Genomic DNA, 14368 nt, shown 5'->3' on the forward strand with positions numbered 1-14368 from the left:
CATTGCTGGAGAGCCTTAAATACAAACATAGGAATTAAGATCAGGAGCATGAGCAAGAATAGGCCACTCAGCCCCTCAAGCATTATCTAGCTATTTATGGCTGATCTCTTTGTAACCTTAACTGTGCATTCCTGCCTACCCCTGTATCCTTAGCCTCCTTGCTTATCAGCAATCTATCACTGCCTTAAAAGTATTCAAAGACTCTTTTCCCACTTCTTGAGGAAGAAAGTTCCAAGGACACAAAACCCTCAGGAAAAAAAAAAGCAACAAATTTCGTGTCATATAAGACAGTGATAATAATTCTGATTCTGAAAAAATACTCACTTCACCTTAAATGGATGTCCTCATATTTTAAAACTTTGATCCTCAAGACTCCTCAGGATCTTATAACTTTTATTCAAGTTACATCTCACTCTAATAAACTCTATCAGACACAAACCCAGCCTGTCCGACCTTCTCTCATGAGACAACCCATCCATTCCAGATATTAGTCAAGCTTCCAGTGCATTAACACTCTTCAGTAAGCAAGGGGACACAGAATTCCAGACTTGGGCTTACTAGAGCCCCACAATCTTCCTACTTTTTTAAATTAATTCCCCTCAGCAACAAACGGTAATGTTGGATTAACCTACCTAATTACTTATACCTACATACAACAAATAATTGCTTATACCTGCATTCTTGTCTTTTGCAAAGCAAACATTAGGACACCCAGATCCTGCTGCATCTCAGAACTCTGAAGTCTCACCAATGAGATAACATACATTTTTATTTTGCCCAACAAAATGGATAATTTCACTTTTTCCCACATTATACTTCATTTGCCAGATCGTTGATTATTCCCTTAACCTATCTACATCCATTTGCAGCCTTCTTATATGCCCTTCACAACTTAATTTCCTACTAATCTTTATGTCAGTAGCAAATTTAGCGACGATACCTTTGGTGCTTTCATCCAATTAATTAAAATTCTAATCCAGCATCTGCTCGGAAATCCTGATGGTCCGGCACCTGGCTCATTCATTAGTCAGGAACGTGAGCTGGGGGTCCAGTGTGCAAGTAGGGTGTGCAGCCGAATCTTTAGCTGAGGTTAGCAATGTGGATAGGTTTACGGCTGGAGCCAGCATCTGGATCGCTTATACATTTCCTGTGCTCCCTTTAAACTCACTGGGTTCACTGGAAATATTATTGGGCTCTTATGGTAACATAATAAAAAAAAAGTGACATAAAGATGGGTTCAGGTATTAATATGAGCACCATCCAGTATTCTAGAAAATCTGCCTGTTGAAATCTCAAGAAAGTGAGATTATTAGTATTTTACTGTATATAAATTGCAAAGTGTTGAGGCCCCAGCACTGATCCCTGTGGTACTCCACTCAAGTGCCAACCACTAAAAGACCTATTTATACTAACTGTTTGTTTCCTATTAGCCAGCCAATCCTCTATCCACAGCAATTTGTTACCTCATACACCCTGAGTTTTTATTTTCTGCAGTGAGCATTGAAGTGACTGATCATGATTTCCCTTTCACAAAGCCATGTTGGTTTTGACTGATCATCTTATTTCTTTTTCCTCCGTGTCCTTTGATGATATATTCAATAATAGCTTCTAACGTTTTCCCTTTGACAGATATTAAGCTAATTGGCCTGTTTTCTGCCTCCTTTTTCTGCTATTTAATCAAATCTTCCTTAATTTAGGGAATTTTAGAAAATTAAAAACATTGCATCAACTCTTTCAACACACACTAAGTGCTGGGAGAAGTCAGCAGGTCAGGCAGCATCTATGGAGGGAAATAAATAGTCGACACTTCGGGTTGAGACCCTTCATCAGGACTGGAAAGGAAGAGGGCAGAAGCCAGAATAAGAAGGATCTTATTCCTATTCTGGCTTCTACACTCTTCCTTTCTAGTCTTGATGTTTATAAATTTATATAGACACTTTTGCAATTGACATTTTTATGCAGTTTGGTTCTTGCATTCCTAATTCTTTCACCTTTATCAATCTTAGAGTCATAGAGCACTACAGCACAGAAACGGGCCTTTCGGCTCATCTAGTCCATGCCGGTCTGGGTTTCTGCTTAGTCCCATGTACCTGCACCCAGACCATAGCCCTCCATTCCTCTCTCATCCATGCATCTCTCCAAACTTCTTTTAAATGTTACGATTGAACCCGCATGCACCACTTCCATTGGCAGCTCATTCCACACTCGCACCACCCTCTGAGTGAAGAAGTTCCCCCTCAGATTCCTCTTAAACACTTCACCTTTCACCCTAAACCTACATCCTCTAGTTTTAGTTTCACTTAACCTGAGGGGTAAAAGCCTGCCTGCATTCACCCTGTCTATACCCCTCACAAGTTTGTATACTTCTCTAAGATCTTCCCTCCTTCTCCTGCACTCCCAGGGAATAAAGTCCTAAGCTATTCAACCTATTCCCTGTAACTCAGGTTCTCAAGTCCTGGCAACATCTGTGTAAATTTTCTCTGCACTCTTTCAAGCTTATTGCTATCTTTCCTGTAGGTACGTGACCAGAACTGCACACAATACTCTAAATTTGGCCTCACCAACGTCTTTTCAACTTCAATGTAACATCTCAACTTTTTATTTATTTACTTTTTATTATATTTACATTCTGCCCAATCTTCTGACCTATCACCCATCTTTGTGAACTTACATTGTTTGTGTGACTTGCTGCTACCTTTACTGTTGTTGGATGGTGGGTCCTTTCCTTGTAATTTTTCTTTTTCATTGGAATTCTGTGCATTCTGAAAGATCCCTTCAAATGTCTGCCACTGAATCTCAATTAACTGATCCTTTAACCGAATCTGCCATTTCATTTGAGCTAGCTGTGCTTTCATGACTACATAAATGTCTTGATTTAAATTTGAAATTCTTATCTTGAGCCCATTTTTCTCTCTCTCTCAAATTATGGCCAATGCTACCTTTGGGAGCCTTCATGATGAAGTCATTAACTAATCCTTCTTTGTTGCCCTATTCCAGGGCTAACATAAGCTGCTCTCTGGTTGTCTCCAGAATGTGCTGTTTTAAGAAAGTTTCTCAAAAGTATCCAGGTAACCTCTTCCCCCATCCTCATGTATTGCAGCTTCACCATCAGCTCAGTCACATTGAGCCAAGGCTTCTTGAGTTGCTGATGTTTTCCTAAAATCACACTAACACATCCAGGAGCTTCTACGTACTGCAGCCATGACACATCACTTATACTGCTATTATTGCTGTTATTAACTAAATTGTTTTGTACAATTATTTTTCTTTTTCATTATTATCTTGCACCCCCCCCCCCATTCTGTACCATTTTAAACCATAGGAAAGAATGGACCTTAACTATTTACCAGATACTCTGACCAAATAGTTAGCTTTTTTCTCTGTCTCCCAGCACTGTCATAAGCCTGTGAAGTAAAAAAATTGTCAGAAATGTCAGGAGGGAAGGGTTAGGTAGATCTTAGAGCAGGATAAAATGTTGGCACAGCATTGTGGGCTGAAGGGCCTGTACTGTGCTGTAGTGTTCTATGTTCTAAAATACTCACCAGTCAGCTACCCACATTCCATCAACATCACACTTTCAAACTGATGTCAGTATGAGTTGTTCCAACCAGCACTGATCTTTAAGGAACATCACTATCTATTTATAATGCAAATAGCTGCCCTTTCCTCCCATTCTTTTCTTACAATCTTGAGGCCAGCTCATAATCCATTCTGACCTTATTGGTCTATATGGTTTAATGTAATGAAGGTTGTTTGAAACTCTTGATAAATTACATCTATTTGTCTACTTTCTCTATAATCCCTTCAAAAATTAACTAAGGTTAGTCAAGCAAGACCTTCCCCTTTTCACAATCCATGCCGACTATTCATTATCATAATTCATGTTTCTAGATTTCTGTTTTCTTCCTTCGAATGGATTGCATTATTTTTCCTGTCAGCAATGTTAAGCTGATCCAATTCTGTAATTCCTGGGATGTAAATTATTTTCCTCCTCAAGTGAGTATGCACTCGGCCCTAATTATCTATGAGGGATAGGGGCATGGACCTGCTGTGCATAACAGAAAATGTGGATACCACTAAAGCCCTCTCTCATGTACCCAATCACCCCCACCTCCAAATAAATGTAAATGTATTGACACAAGCAATCACCAGTTTTGTAATCACAAACTGCAGCTGTGTAAACAAAAAACACTCTCTTAGAACAACAGCTGGGATGTTATACAACAGGGAGCCACTTGACACAAGTGGTCTGAAAACTGATTATGCTATTTTGGCTGTTTGTTATAGGCATCACAAAAAGGGAAAGGTTTACATCTGTATATTTTTCTGCTATTTTGAGGCCTGGGGCTGGTCTCACAAGTATGTGAATCCACAGATAGGATTGATTGTATTGCATTAGCTATCCACTAGTCTTCCAGCACTGTAGTATATTTTATTGAATGATTTAATATGTATAGCTTTGCCTCTGCTCTCTCTTTCCTAGATTATTTTAAAATGCACGGATGCAATCCATCTGGACTGGGGGGGGGGGGGGGGTGGTGGCATTAACTTCTTGGGATTTGATTAGTTTATTTAATATATCCCCATTTTCCATTTTAAATGCAAATCTCTTTGCTCACCTCTTCACCTAATGCCATGTTCACTTGTATTACAGGTGGTAAATACCAAAATGAAAAAAATAGTTTAACTTTTTTGCCATTTCCTTGTAATTCCATGTGGTATTGTTCTGTCTCTCTTTTAATGGTCTTAGTCTTGTTACTTAATAATTTAATTTAATAGTTCCTGTGTATTTTTTTTACTTAACCTTATTGTATTCTGTGTCATCATGGACTTCTCTGCTGTCTATGTATCTTTTTTATATTTATTTGTTTACAGGGTCTGGATATCACTGACAATGCTATTGTTTGTCCATCCCCAATTTTTCTTCAGCTGAGGAGGCAGTTAAGAGTCAACCACACTGGCTTCCTCACTTTTCCTTTTCTGATTAAGGGTCATTGACCTGAAGCATTAACTTTGTTTCTAATTCCAAAGATCTATCAGCATTTTCTGTTTTTATTCTGAGTTCCGGGCACATGTATAATTTTTCAACCACATTGGAGGGTTACGGATCAAATATAGGCCAGACCAATAAGAATGGCAGATTTCCTGAAGGATATTAATGAAACGGATGGGATTTTATGACAATCCAGTGGTTTCATAGTCACCAACACTGTGATTGGCTTTTAGAAAATCCAGATGTATTTAATTACTTGAATTTAAATTCCCCACTTGCTATGGCAGTTTTCAAACATGTCCTTGGATCAAGATATCTGATGACTCTCCCAATAACTTAACCACTACGCTAATGCAATATATACCTCTTTCCTTTCCCTCAATTGCTCCCTTATGTCCTTATTCACCCACAGAGTGTTATGAGTGTTTGGTTTATTCTTTCCTATTAGCAGAAAAGGTTTTCTTACATTCTATTGAATACATTTTTAAATGTTCTAAATCATTGTTTGCCGGGATTGCTGCTGGCAATTTTATCTTCCCAGGTTCTAATTCCAGCCGCTCAAAATCAGGCTGCTCGGACCCTTCAGCTTACTTGGCCATTCAGCAAGATTGTGGCTGATCATCTGTCTCAATACCATTTTCTTGGCCTGTCCCCATTTCCAAAGGTTTCAGTTCTGAACAAAATTGTTGACCGAGCCTCTGCAGTTCTCGAGGGTAGAGAATTCAAAAGAGTCTCCTCCCTTTGAATAAAGAAAATCCTCCTTATTTCAGTCCTAACTAGTCTACCCCTTACTTTGAGACTGCGCCCTAGCCAAGGAAAACATCCTTCATGTGTTTTAACTTCGCTGTTGCATCCATCTTTCTCAATCTATCTTACTTTTATATTCATGAAAAGACAAGATAATAAGTTCCTCCGCCATTATTTTCTTGTCTTTTTCTTCAAAAGCAAATAAAATGTGTAGAATAACACAAGAAAATGAAACCATAGTGTTTCAGTTCGTTAAATTAAGTGGCAGGTATCAAAAGGTTCATTTCTGAAGGGTTGAATATGATGGATCTGAACGAGTCACAAATGATACTGTTGTCTCATGGAAGGAAGATTCTGTTCCTGTGCCTGGCGTGAAGCTCTTAACTGTTCTGATTAACGAATGTTGTATGGAAATAAAAATAACATTTTTGTCAAGCATTTGAGGCTTTTTATCATGCTCCATGGAGGGAAAAGTAACAATGTAAATTAGAGTACACTGTCAAAAAAATTGTGCAGTGGCAGTTGACTTGTTTTAATGCGATTTGTGTCTCTTTTTTTGCCCCTAATCTAAGGAAGAAATATTTTCTGAATGCTTCTCCAATGGAGACTTATACTATTTGTCCAGAATTAGGTAAAATTGTTTTCAGGCTTGCAGTTATGCTAAACCTATGCTAGTGCTGTTTTACGAGAAGAAAGTACATTCTTCCGTTGTGAAAGCTATTACTCTGAAAGCAGAGAGGAGTTCCTGTTCAGTGAACACAACTTAGATCGAAGAGTATTAAGTAACATTTTCTGTCAGCCAATGATAAAATTAAACTTCAAGTATGTATGCTGGGGTGAATGGACCCATTGGCAGCTTCTACATGTATCAGGGTATTTTTAAAACCACCATCTGCTTGTGGGGAGGGTTCAGTACTGGGTTTTGTTAGTTTTACCTTTGCTGTTGCACCCATCTTTTCAGCACCACCACCTCCCCCAACCACCACCATCCCACACCTGCATCATCCTTTCAAACTTCACCTGCCCTATCTATGGCAAAGTTTGCAGACCTATATCAGCCTCCTTATTCACCTCAGAACCAATAGAACTGTTGTGGAAACAATTTGTTGTCAACCCTGAGCAATTATCTAAGTGAAAAGATCCATTCAATCCGTAAGGAATCCATTAGCTTCCTGGCACGAAACTGACTAAAGCTGTAACAGCTGCAGCTACCACAACTCCTGCAGGGTTTCAAACACTTCATTTCCTCTACAAATTTCGTTCAGTTCTCCAGCTTTTTATGCTTTTTACCATGGCCTTTTATGGAGGTTGGCCAAATGTTCAGAATCAGAATCAGATTTATTATCACTGACATATGACATGAAATTTGTTGTTTTGCAGCAGCAGTACAGTGCTAAGACTTAAAATCTATAAATTACAAAAATAAACAAATAGTGCAATGAGAAGGAAAAATGAGGTAGTGTTCATGGATCATTCAGAAATCTGATGACGGAAGGGAAGAAGCTGTTCCTGAATCATTGAGTTTGGGTTTTCAGGCTCCTGTACCTCCTCCCTCCCTGATGGTGGTAATGAGAAGATGGTGTATCCTGGATGGTGGGGGTCCTTAATGATAGATGGCACCGCCTCTTGAAGATGACCTCAATGGTGGGGAGGGTTGTGTCCATGATGGAGCTGGCTGAGTCTATAACCCTCTACTGCCTCTTACGATCCTGTGCATTGGAGGCTCCATACCATGCTGTGTTGCAACCAGTCAGGATGCTCTCCACCATAAATCTATAGAAATTTGTAGGAGCCTTTGGTGACGTACCAAATTTCCTCAAACTCCTAATGAAGTAGAGCTGCTGGCATGCCTTTCCTGCCTTTGTAGCTCTTATGAGGTGTTTACTATACTCCATTGACAACTCTTGAGGTTTCACCTGTGCATGTGGAACAATAACACTTTGCCTTGGATTTTTTTGGTGCCATCAGCATCTTGGCTGTGAGTTTCTTCTGAACTCGTGGAACAGTATATCAACACTGTAGCTACTTGTCATGTAATTTAGTCATGTAATTTTCCTTTGTGGTTAGAAGATATGACTTAATTATCAAGATGCACCAAACTCCAAATGAACAGGACACCATGTTGTCCTTTGAACCTCTTCCGTTCAATAAAATCATAACTGAACCTCTCTCTCTATTCCATTTTCCCATCCCATCCCCATTATCTATTAATATTCTTTGTTAAAAAATATCAATTGATCACAGTGCTGTGCATAGTGACATTGTTAGTCCTACATGGCAAAGAATTACAAAGATTTTCATCCCTCAAAATATTTTCTCATCTTGACTTTAAACAACTGATCTCTCTTCCAGAGACCAAGAGCCTTAGTTTTGAACTTTCTGACATGGGTAATAGCTTCAAACCATTTACTATGTCCAGCTTGCTAATAACTTGATATATTTTTTAATCACTTCCAAAATAAACTTAAGGTATGTTCTACTCAAACTTTCCTCATGTGCTTGTCCCCTTAATCCCGGAATCTATCTAGTGAATCCTAAGGCAAGCATATCCTTCCTTTGTTAAGGAGACCAAATTATAGACAGTATTTGGTATAGTCTCACCAAAGCTCTTCTATGATTGTGTGATTTGATTTTTCTTTTTGCATACTCTGCTACTGTGTCATTTCCCAGTTGTTTTAAGACCCCACCCAGGTCATTCTCGCTTCTCTCCTCTTCCATCGAGTAGAAGATACAGGAACCTGAGGGCACATACCACCAGACTTAAGGACAGCTTCTACCCCACTGTGATAAGACTATTGAACGGTTCCCTTATACAATGAGATGGACTATGACCCCACGATCTACCTTGTTGTCACCTTGCACCTTATTACACTGCACTTTCTCTGTAGCTGTGACACTACTCTGTACTGTTATGTTTTTTACCTGTACTACATCAATGGACTCTGTACGAACTCAATGTAACTGCACTGTGTAATGAATTGACCTGTACGATCGGTATGCAAGACAAGTTTTTCACTGTACCTCGGTAAAAGTGACAATAATAAACCCATACCAATACCAATACCAATAAATTACTTGAAGATATCCATCAACATCCTGAAAGACTCAACACATAAACTGAATGAGTACCACAGAAATAACTGGAGAAGGCTGCTCGGACCCTTGAGCTTGCTTGGCCACTCAACAACATTGTGGCTGATCATCTGGTTCAATAACATTTTCCCGCTCTGTCACCATTTCCAAAGATTTCAGTTCTGAACAAAATTGTGCCTCTGCAGTCTTCAGGGGTGGAGAATTCAAAAGAGTCATCTCGCTTTGAATAAAGAAAGTCCTCCTTATTTCAGTCCTAAATGGTCTACCGCTTACTTTGAGACTCTCCCCCAGCTAGGGGAAACATCCTTCATGTGTTTACCCTATTGAACTCGCTAAGAATTTTGTAAGTTTCAAAAGATGATTGTATACCAAATGTGAACTATCGGTTCATTTCAAGGTTGCAGTCCAAAGCTGGTAATGATCAGTCCACTCTTTAGAAAAGAAAAGGCCTAAACCAAAGCTGCAGATGCTGTGGATCTGAATTAAAAAGAGTCACACAAAAGCAAAAACTGTGGATGGTGAAAATCTGAAAAACAAAATGCTGGAAATATTCAGCAGGTCATTCAGCATTCCATTTTCTCTTTTTGGGTACTTGCTCTTTTTTTTGAAAATATCTTTTTTTGCATAAAAGGCTGTTTGAACTTATAAAGGAATTGAGATGGTAGAGAAATTGCATCTACCAGTGGATGAACCTGGGACTTGATTCTAAAACCAGGGGCCAGACCATTCAGAAGACAAGTCGGGAAATACCTCCCCATGCAAAGAGTGCCGAATCATCCTGCCACTCATTTAGATCACACCTTAGTAGATTTTTGCTCACCATGGTTATAAATGGCTTTGGTGCATTAGTATGCAGATGGAGTTTGGATTAAATCACTTTCAGTCCCATTGAATGGTGGAACAACTTTGAGGGTTGAATAGCCTACCCCTGTGCCTGCATCTCCAACACTGAGAATTGCTTTGTGTCACATATAATTCCCTACAGACTGTAAACTCTTTAATTTGCTGCATCTCACTTACAAAGCAGCACAGGTAGATTAAGTTCAGGAGCTTATTTATTTTGATTTGATGAAACAAGTTTGAAATTGAGAGGTGAATCAGCAACCATAGCAATAGCCCACAGAATGCTATTTCAGACATCTTGTTAGATGTTAGCGTGTTAAATTATTTATTTAAGAGACAGCAATATTTAAAATCTTTGGATATTGACTTTTTTTTATTTCTTGCAGCAAACAAAAGTCTGCTTGGAGGAGGAGGAGGTAAGTATTTGTAAATTCTGCTCAGTTTTGTTGGTTCACAATAGTATCTTTAAATGCTATTTATCCGTATCTTCTTTCATTGTAATGCTATAAATCTTTTGTAAATGCTTATGTGATGACCTGAATTTGCTGGTTTTCAACCACTTTTCCTGCATGAGTTATTATATTGTGATGTAATTGTCACATTTCTCTCTTTCAGTATCTTCAAATGTTATCTCATCTTCCTTTTTAAATGGGTTATCAAATTGAACCTAACTAACTCATTAATCCTGATAATGTGAGATCTGAGATGCTTTCGTGTTCCTCTTGAAGTTTTACAGCATTTTATGTCTGTCAGTTATTGATGGCACCAATTAATACTTAATGTTTCATATTTCATTTGTAGTATTGAATTTCTTCAAGGCCTAATTATGTTTCTATAATAATTTGAGATTTTATTTATACACTGTAGAACCTGTAATTAGTTTGCGGTAGTCATGGCTGGTACACCCATATCACTTGTAGGTTACTATAGGAAAAATTAATTTAAAATAATCTTCATGAAAATGATCACCATTTTATTACCTGTATTTGTAGAAAATGATGTTTCGATGAAAATAACAAGTAAAGAATTAACATAATTCTTGACGGATTGAAAGAGTAGATGTCATGAGCCTGTTTCCTTGCCTGGAGAATCAAAAATTTTGGGCCACAATCTCAGAATAATGGGTCGGCCTTATGAAATGATTTTTTCTCTCAAAGGGTTTTCTTAATTCACCAATGTTTCTTAATGCTTTGAAGATGAATTTATTCAAAACTGAGACTGATAGATTTAGAGGTATCAAGGGATAAGGGAAAACATAGAAGAGTGCAGTTTAAGTGCAAGATCAGTCACAATCTTATTGAATGTAAGAGTGGGCTTAAAGGAATAGTGTGGCGACTCACCATTTAGTCGGGCGAACCGGCTCGGCAGTCGGGTCGCGCGGCGTCGGAGCGACGAGGCCCAAGATGGCGGCGGGCCTCGTCTTTCCGAGCGACGGGGAGAACCCGCGCGCGGGAAAATAAACCACTTCTGTTCGACAATCCTCCGACTAGCGTCTTGTTTTATTTCGTGGTAGCAACCGCTACAATAGTCTTATTTTTTTAAGAATAAGCAACACAGAAATGGGTCATTCAATTCAGCAGGTTGTGCTTCATGTGAACGTTCTCCCCGCTTCTTTCATCTAATTCCGTCAGTGTAGGCTTGTATCCTTACCTTCATCATATGCATATGGAGCCTTTTTAAATATATCTCTGCCCGATACCTCAACCACATATCACTACAACCTTACAAAATACAACCCTCTCTTTAACCTCCTTTTGTTTCTTTCCAAGGTCCTTGGATGTGTTGTAACCTCCCACATCTCTTCCCATCTTTCTCAGAGCTCCTTGTTGAATTTCTCAAATTATACTTCTACCCTTGCTGCGGTATCAAAATGGCTCTTACTGAAGTCACAAATGATATCCTACTTGATGTAACCAGGTAATCTTTCCCCATTGAACTCCTTGCCCTTCTGCAGCTTTTGTCACAATTGACAACACCATCTACCATCAGTATTTCTCTGCTGTGGCCCAAATGGATGGGATCACAGTCACTTGGTTCCATTTTTATCCATCCTGTTGTAGCCTGTGAATCACCTGTGATGACTTCTTTTTCTACTCCCAAATAGTTATGTCTGGTGATTCCCAAGGATCTACTCACAACCACCTTCTGTTTCTTGGCAGCAGCATCTGAAAGCACAGGGCCAATTCTCATGTGTACACTGATGTGCATCCCTGTCACAACACCAACTCTTTGACCCCTCCTCTGTCTCTGACTTTTCACACTGATCCTCTGACATTCAACATTGGATGAGCAGAAATTACTTTCAATTGAACATGAGGAAGGCATAAGCTATTGTCGTCACTTTCCACCACCAAGTTCAACCCTCTTCCTGGCAATTGATTGAAATGGAATCAAGCTGTATTTACAATTGTGTTGCTGTATTTGGCCCCAAGATGACTTTCAGGTCGCACATGCATCAGTAAGGTTGCTTCACTGAGGTATACAATCAGGTTAGGCAGAGAGAAGCAGGGTTAACATTTCAGGTTGACAACCTCTCAGCAGATTTGGGAAAAGTTAAAAATGAAACATGTTTAAGATGCAGAAGATGGAGAAGGGGCTATGGAAGAGAACAAAGGTAATGTCTGTGATTGGGTGGTGATCTGAGAGGAATTGACTAACTTAAGTGGCGGTGGTACCAGCTGAAGGAGAGTGGAGGAGCTGTAAATTCATCTCCTCCTATTTACACCTTCTCCAGATGCACCTTTTCTACCAGCCTTCACCAGCACCATCACCACTTGTTTCATTCAATTCATCTTTACCAGATTATAGACCTCCCCCTTCATTCTCTCTGCAAATCTATGTGTGAGAAGTCTAACAATTTCTTTGAAGTGAACTTGCCCTTTTTCTACCATTGGGCATCTGTTTGGGTATCAACCAACAAAGATATAATCAAACTGGCTAAACATCTGCTTGTATTCAAGAATAAACCAAGAAAGACAAAGCCTTTGCTGGCAAACGTTTTACTCCAATCAACGTTTCTAAGCTCCTTTCTAATACTGTCAAAATTTGCCTTGACCCCATTTAGAACTTGAACTTGTGGCCAGTTCTGTCCCCTTCCATAACTATTTTAAAACTAATAGAACTATGGTCACTGGTCCCAAAGTGCTCCCTCACTGTCACCTCAGTCACTTGCCCTCCCCATTACCCAAAAAGTAGGTCGAGTTTTGCCCTCTCCCTGGTAGGGTCTTCTATATATTGCGTGAGGAAACTTTCCTGAACACCCTTAACAAATTCCACCCCATCTAAGCCCTTTACATTATGGCAGTCGTAGTCAAGGTTATGAAATTTAAAATCCCCTACCATGACAGCCCTATTACTCTTGCAACTTTCCACAATCTCCTGGCATATTTGATCCTCTAATTCCTGTTGACTATTTGGTGGCCCCTAGTATACCCCAACAAGGTGATCATCCCCTTCTTACTTGTCAGCTCTGCCCATAAAGCCTCACTGGACAATCCCTTGGTAATTTCATCTCTGACTACTGCTGTAATGTTCCCCTTAATCAAAAATTCAACTCCTTTTTATTCCCTCTATCTCTATTCCACCTAAAGCATCCGTACCGTGAACTATTAAGCTGCCAGTCTTGTCCCTCCCTTAGCCATGTTTCTGTAATGGCTATAATATCCCAGTCCCACACACCTATCCTTGCCCTGAGTTCATCCGCCTTACCTGTCAGGCCTCATGCATCGAAATAGATGCAATTTAATCCAATAGGTTTTCCTCGCTCCCTGCCATTCCCTTGTCTGTCATGTCTATTCAACTTGCTGTCATTGACTTCTGTATCACTTTCCAGCCTCTCATTTGCCTCCCTACTGCTATGATCCCACCCCCCGCTAATCGAGTTTAAACCCTCCTTCATGGCACAAACAAATCTGCCCACCAGGATATTGGTCCCCCTCCATTTCAGGTGCAACCCGTCCCTCTCATTACAGGTCATCTCTTCCCCAGAAGAGATCCCAAAGGTCCAAAAGTCTGAATACCTGCCACTTGCACCAATTTTTCAGCCACGCATTCACTTGCCATATCCTCCTATTCTTACTCTCACTGGAGATAATCCAGAGGTTACTACCCTCGAGGTCCTGCTTTTTTAACTTTCCTGCTTCCCTATATTCACTCAGCAGGACTTCGTCCCTTTTTCTACATATGTCATTTGTGCCAATGTGCACAATGACTTTTGCCTGCTCACCTTCTCCCTCGAGAATGTTCTGCAGCTGCTCTGAGGCATCCTCGATCCTGGCACCCAGGAGTCAACACGCCATCCTGGAGTTCCATTTGTGGCCACAGAATCTCTTGTTTGTCCCCCTCGCTATCGAGTCTCCTAACACAAAAATCCTCTCTGCCTTCATCCTTCCCCACTGTGCCCCAGAGCATGTAAACATAAAACAAAATATAGAAATAGATTTTAGGTTCAAGTATGAGCAAGCTGTAATAATACACCTGTAATAACTTGTACCTCATGGAGCAAAGAATATGAGAATAGTTGTAAATAACTGAAATTTCTGTCAATTCACCATTTTTCCTTGACCATAACAATTTGGAATTTCTGTATTAAATTATGTACCAGTTCAGGTAGCATCTGTGAAGACAGAAGCATTTCAGTTTAATGAAACCCCAGTGATTTTGTTGACTTCATTGATTAATAATGGTGAAAGT

General features: G+C 39.6%; 1 protein-coding gene across 1 annotated transcript in view; it reads left to right on the plus strand.

Annotated features, from left to right (window-relative positions):
- LOC127567988 (ADP-ribose glycohydrolase MACROD2-like) overlaps positions 1-14368 on the plus strand; it is an 874651-nt gene that overhangs the window by 172185 nt on the left and 688098 nt on the right. Inside the window, exon 6 of the mRNA XM_052011231.1 lies at positions 10063-10092. Within this exon, the coding sequence (XP_051867191.1) occupies positions 10063-10092 (30 nt within the window). The remainder of the gene's footprint in view (positions 1-10062; positions 10093-14368) is intronic.

This window comes from Pristis pectinata, chromosome 3 (assembly GCF_009764475.1).
Source record: "Pristis pectinata isolate sPriPec2 chromosome 3, sPriPec2.1.pri, whole genome shotgun sequence".
Taxonomy (NCBI): domain Eukaryota; kingdom Metazoa; phylum Chordata; class Chondrichthyes; order Rhinopristiformes; family Pristidae; genus Pristis; species Pristis pectinata.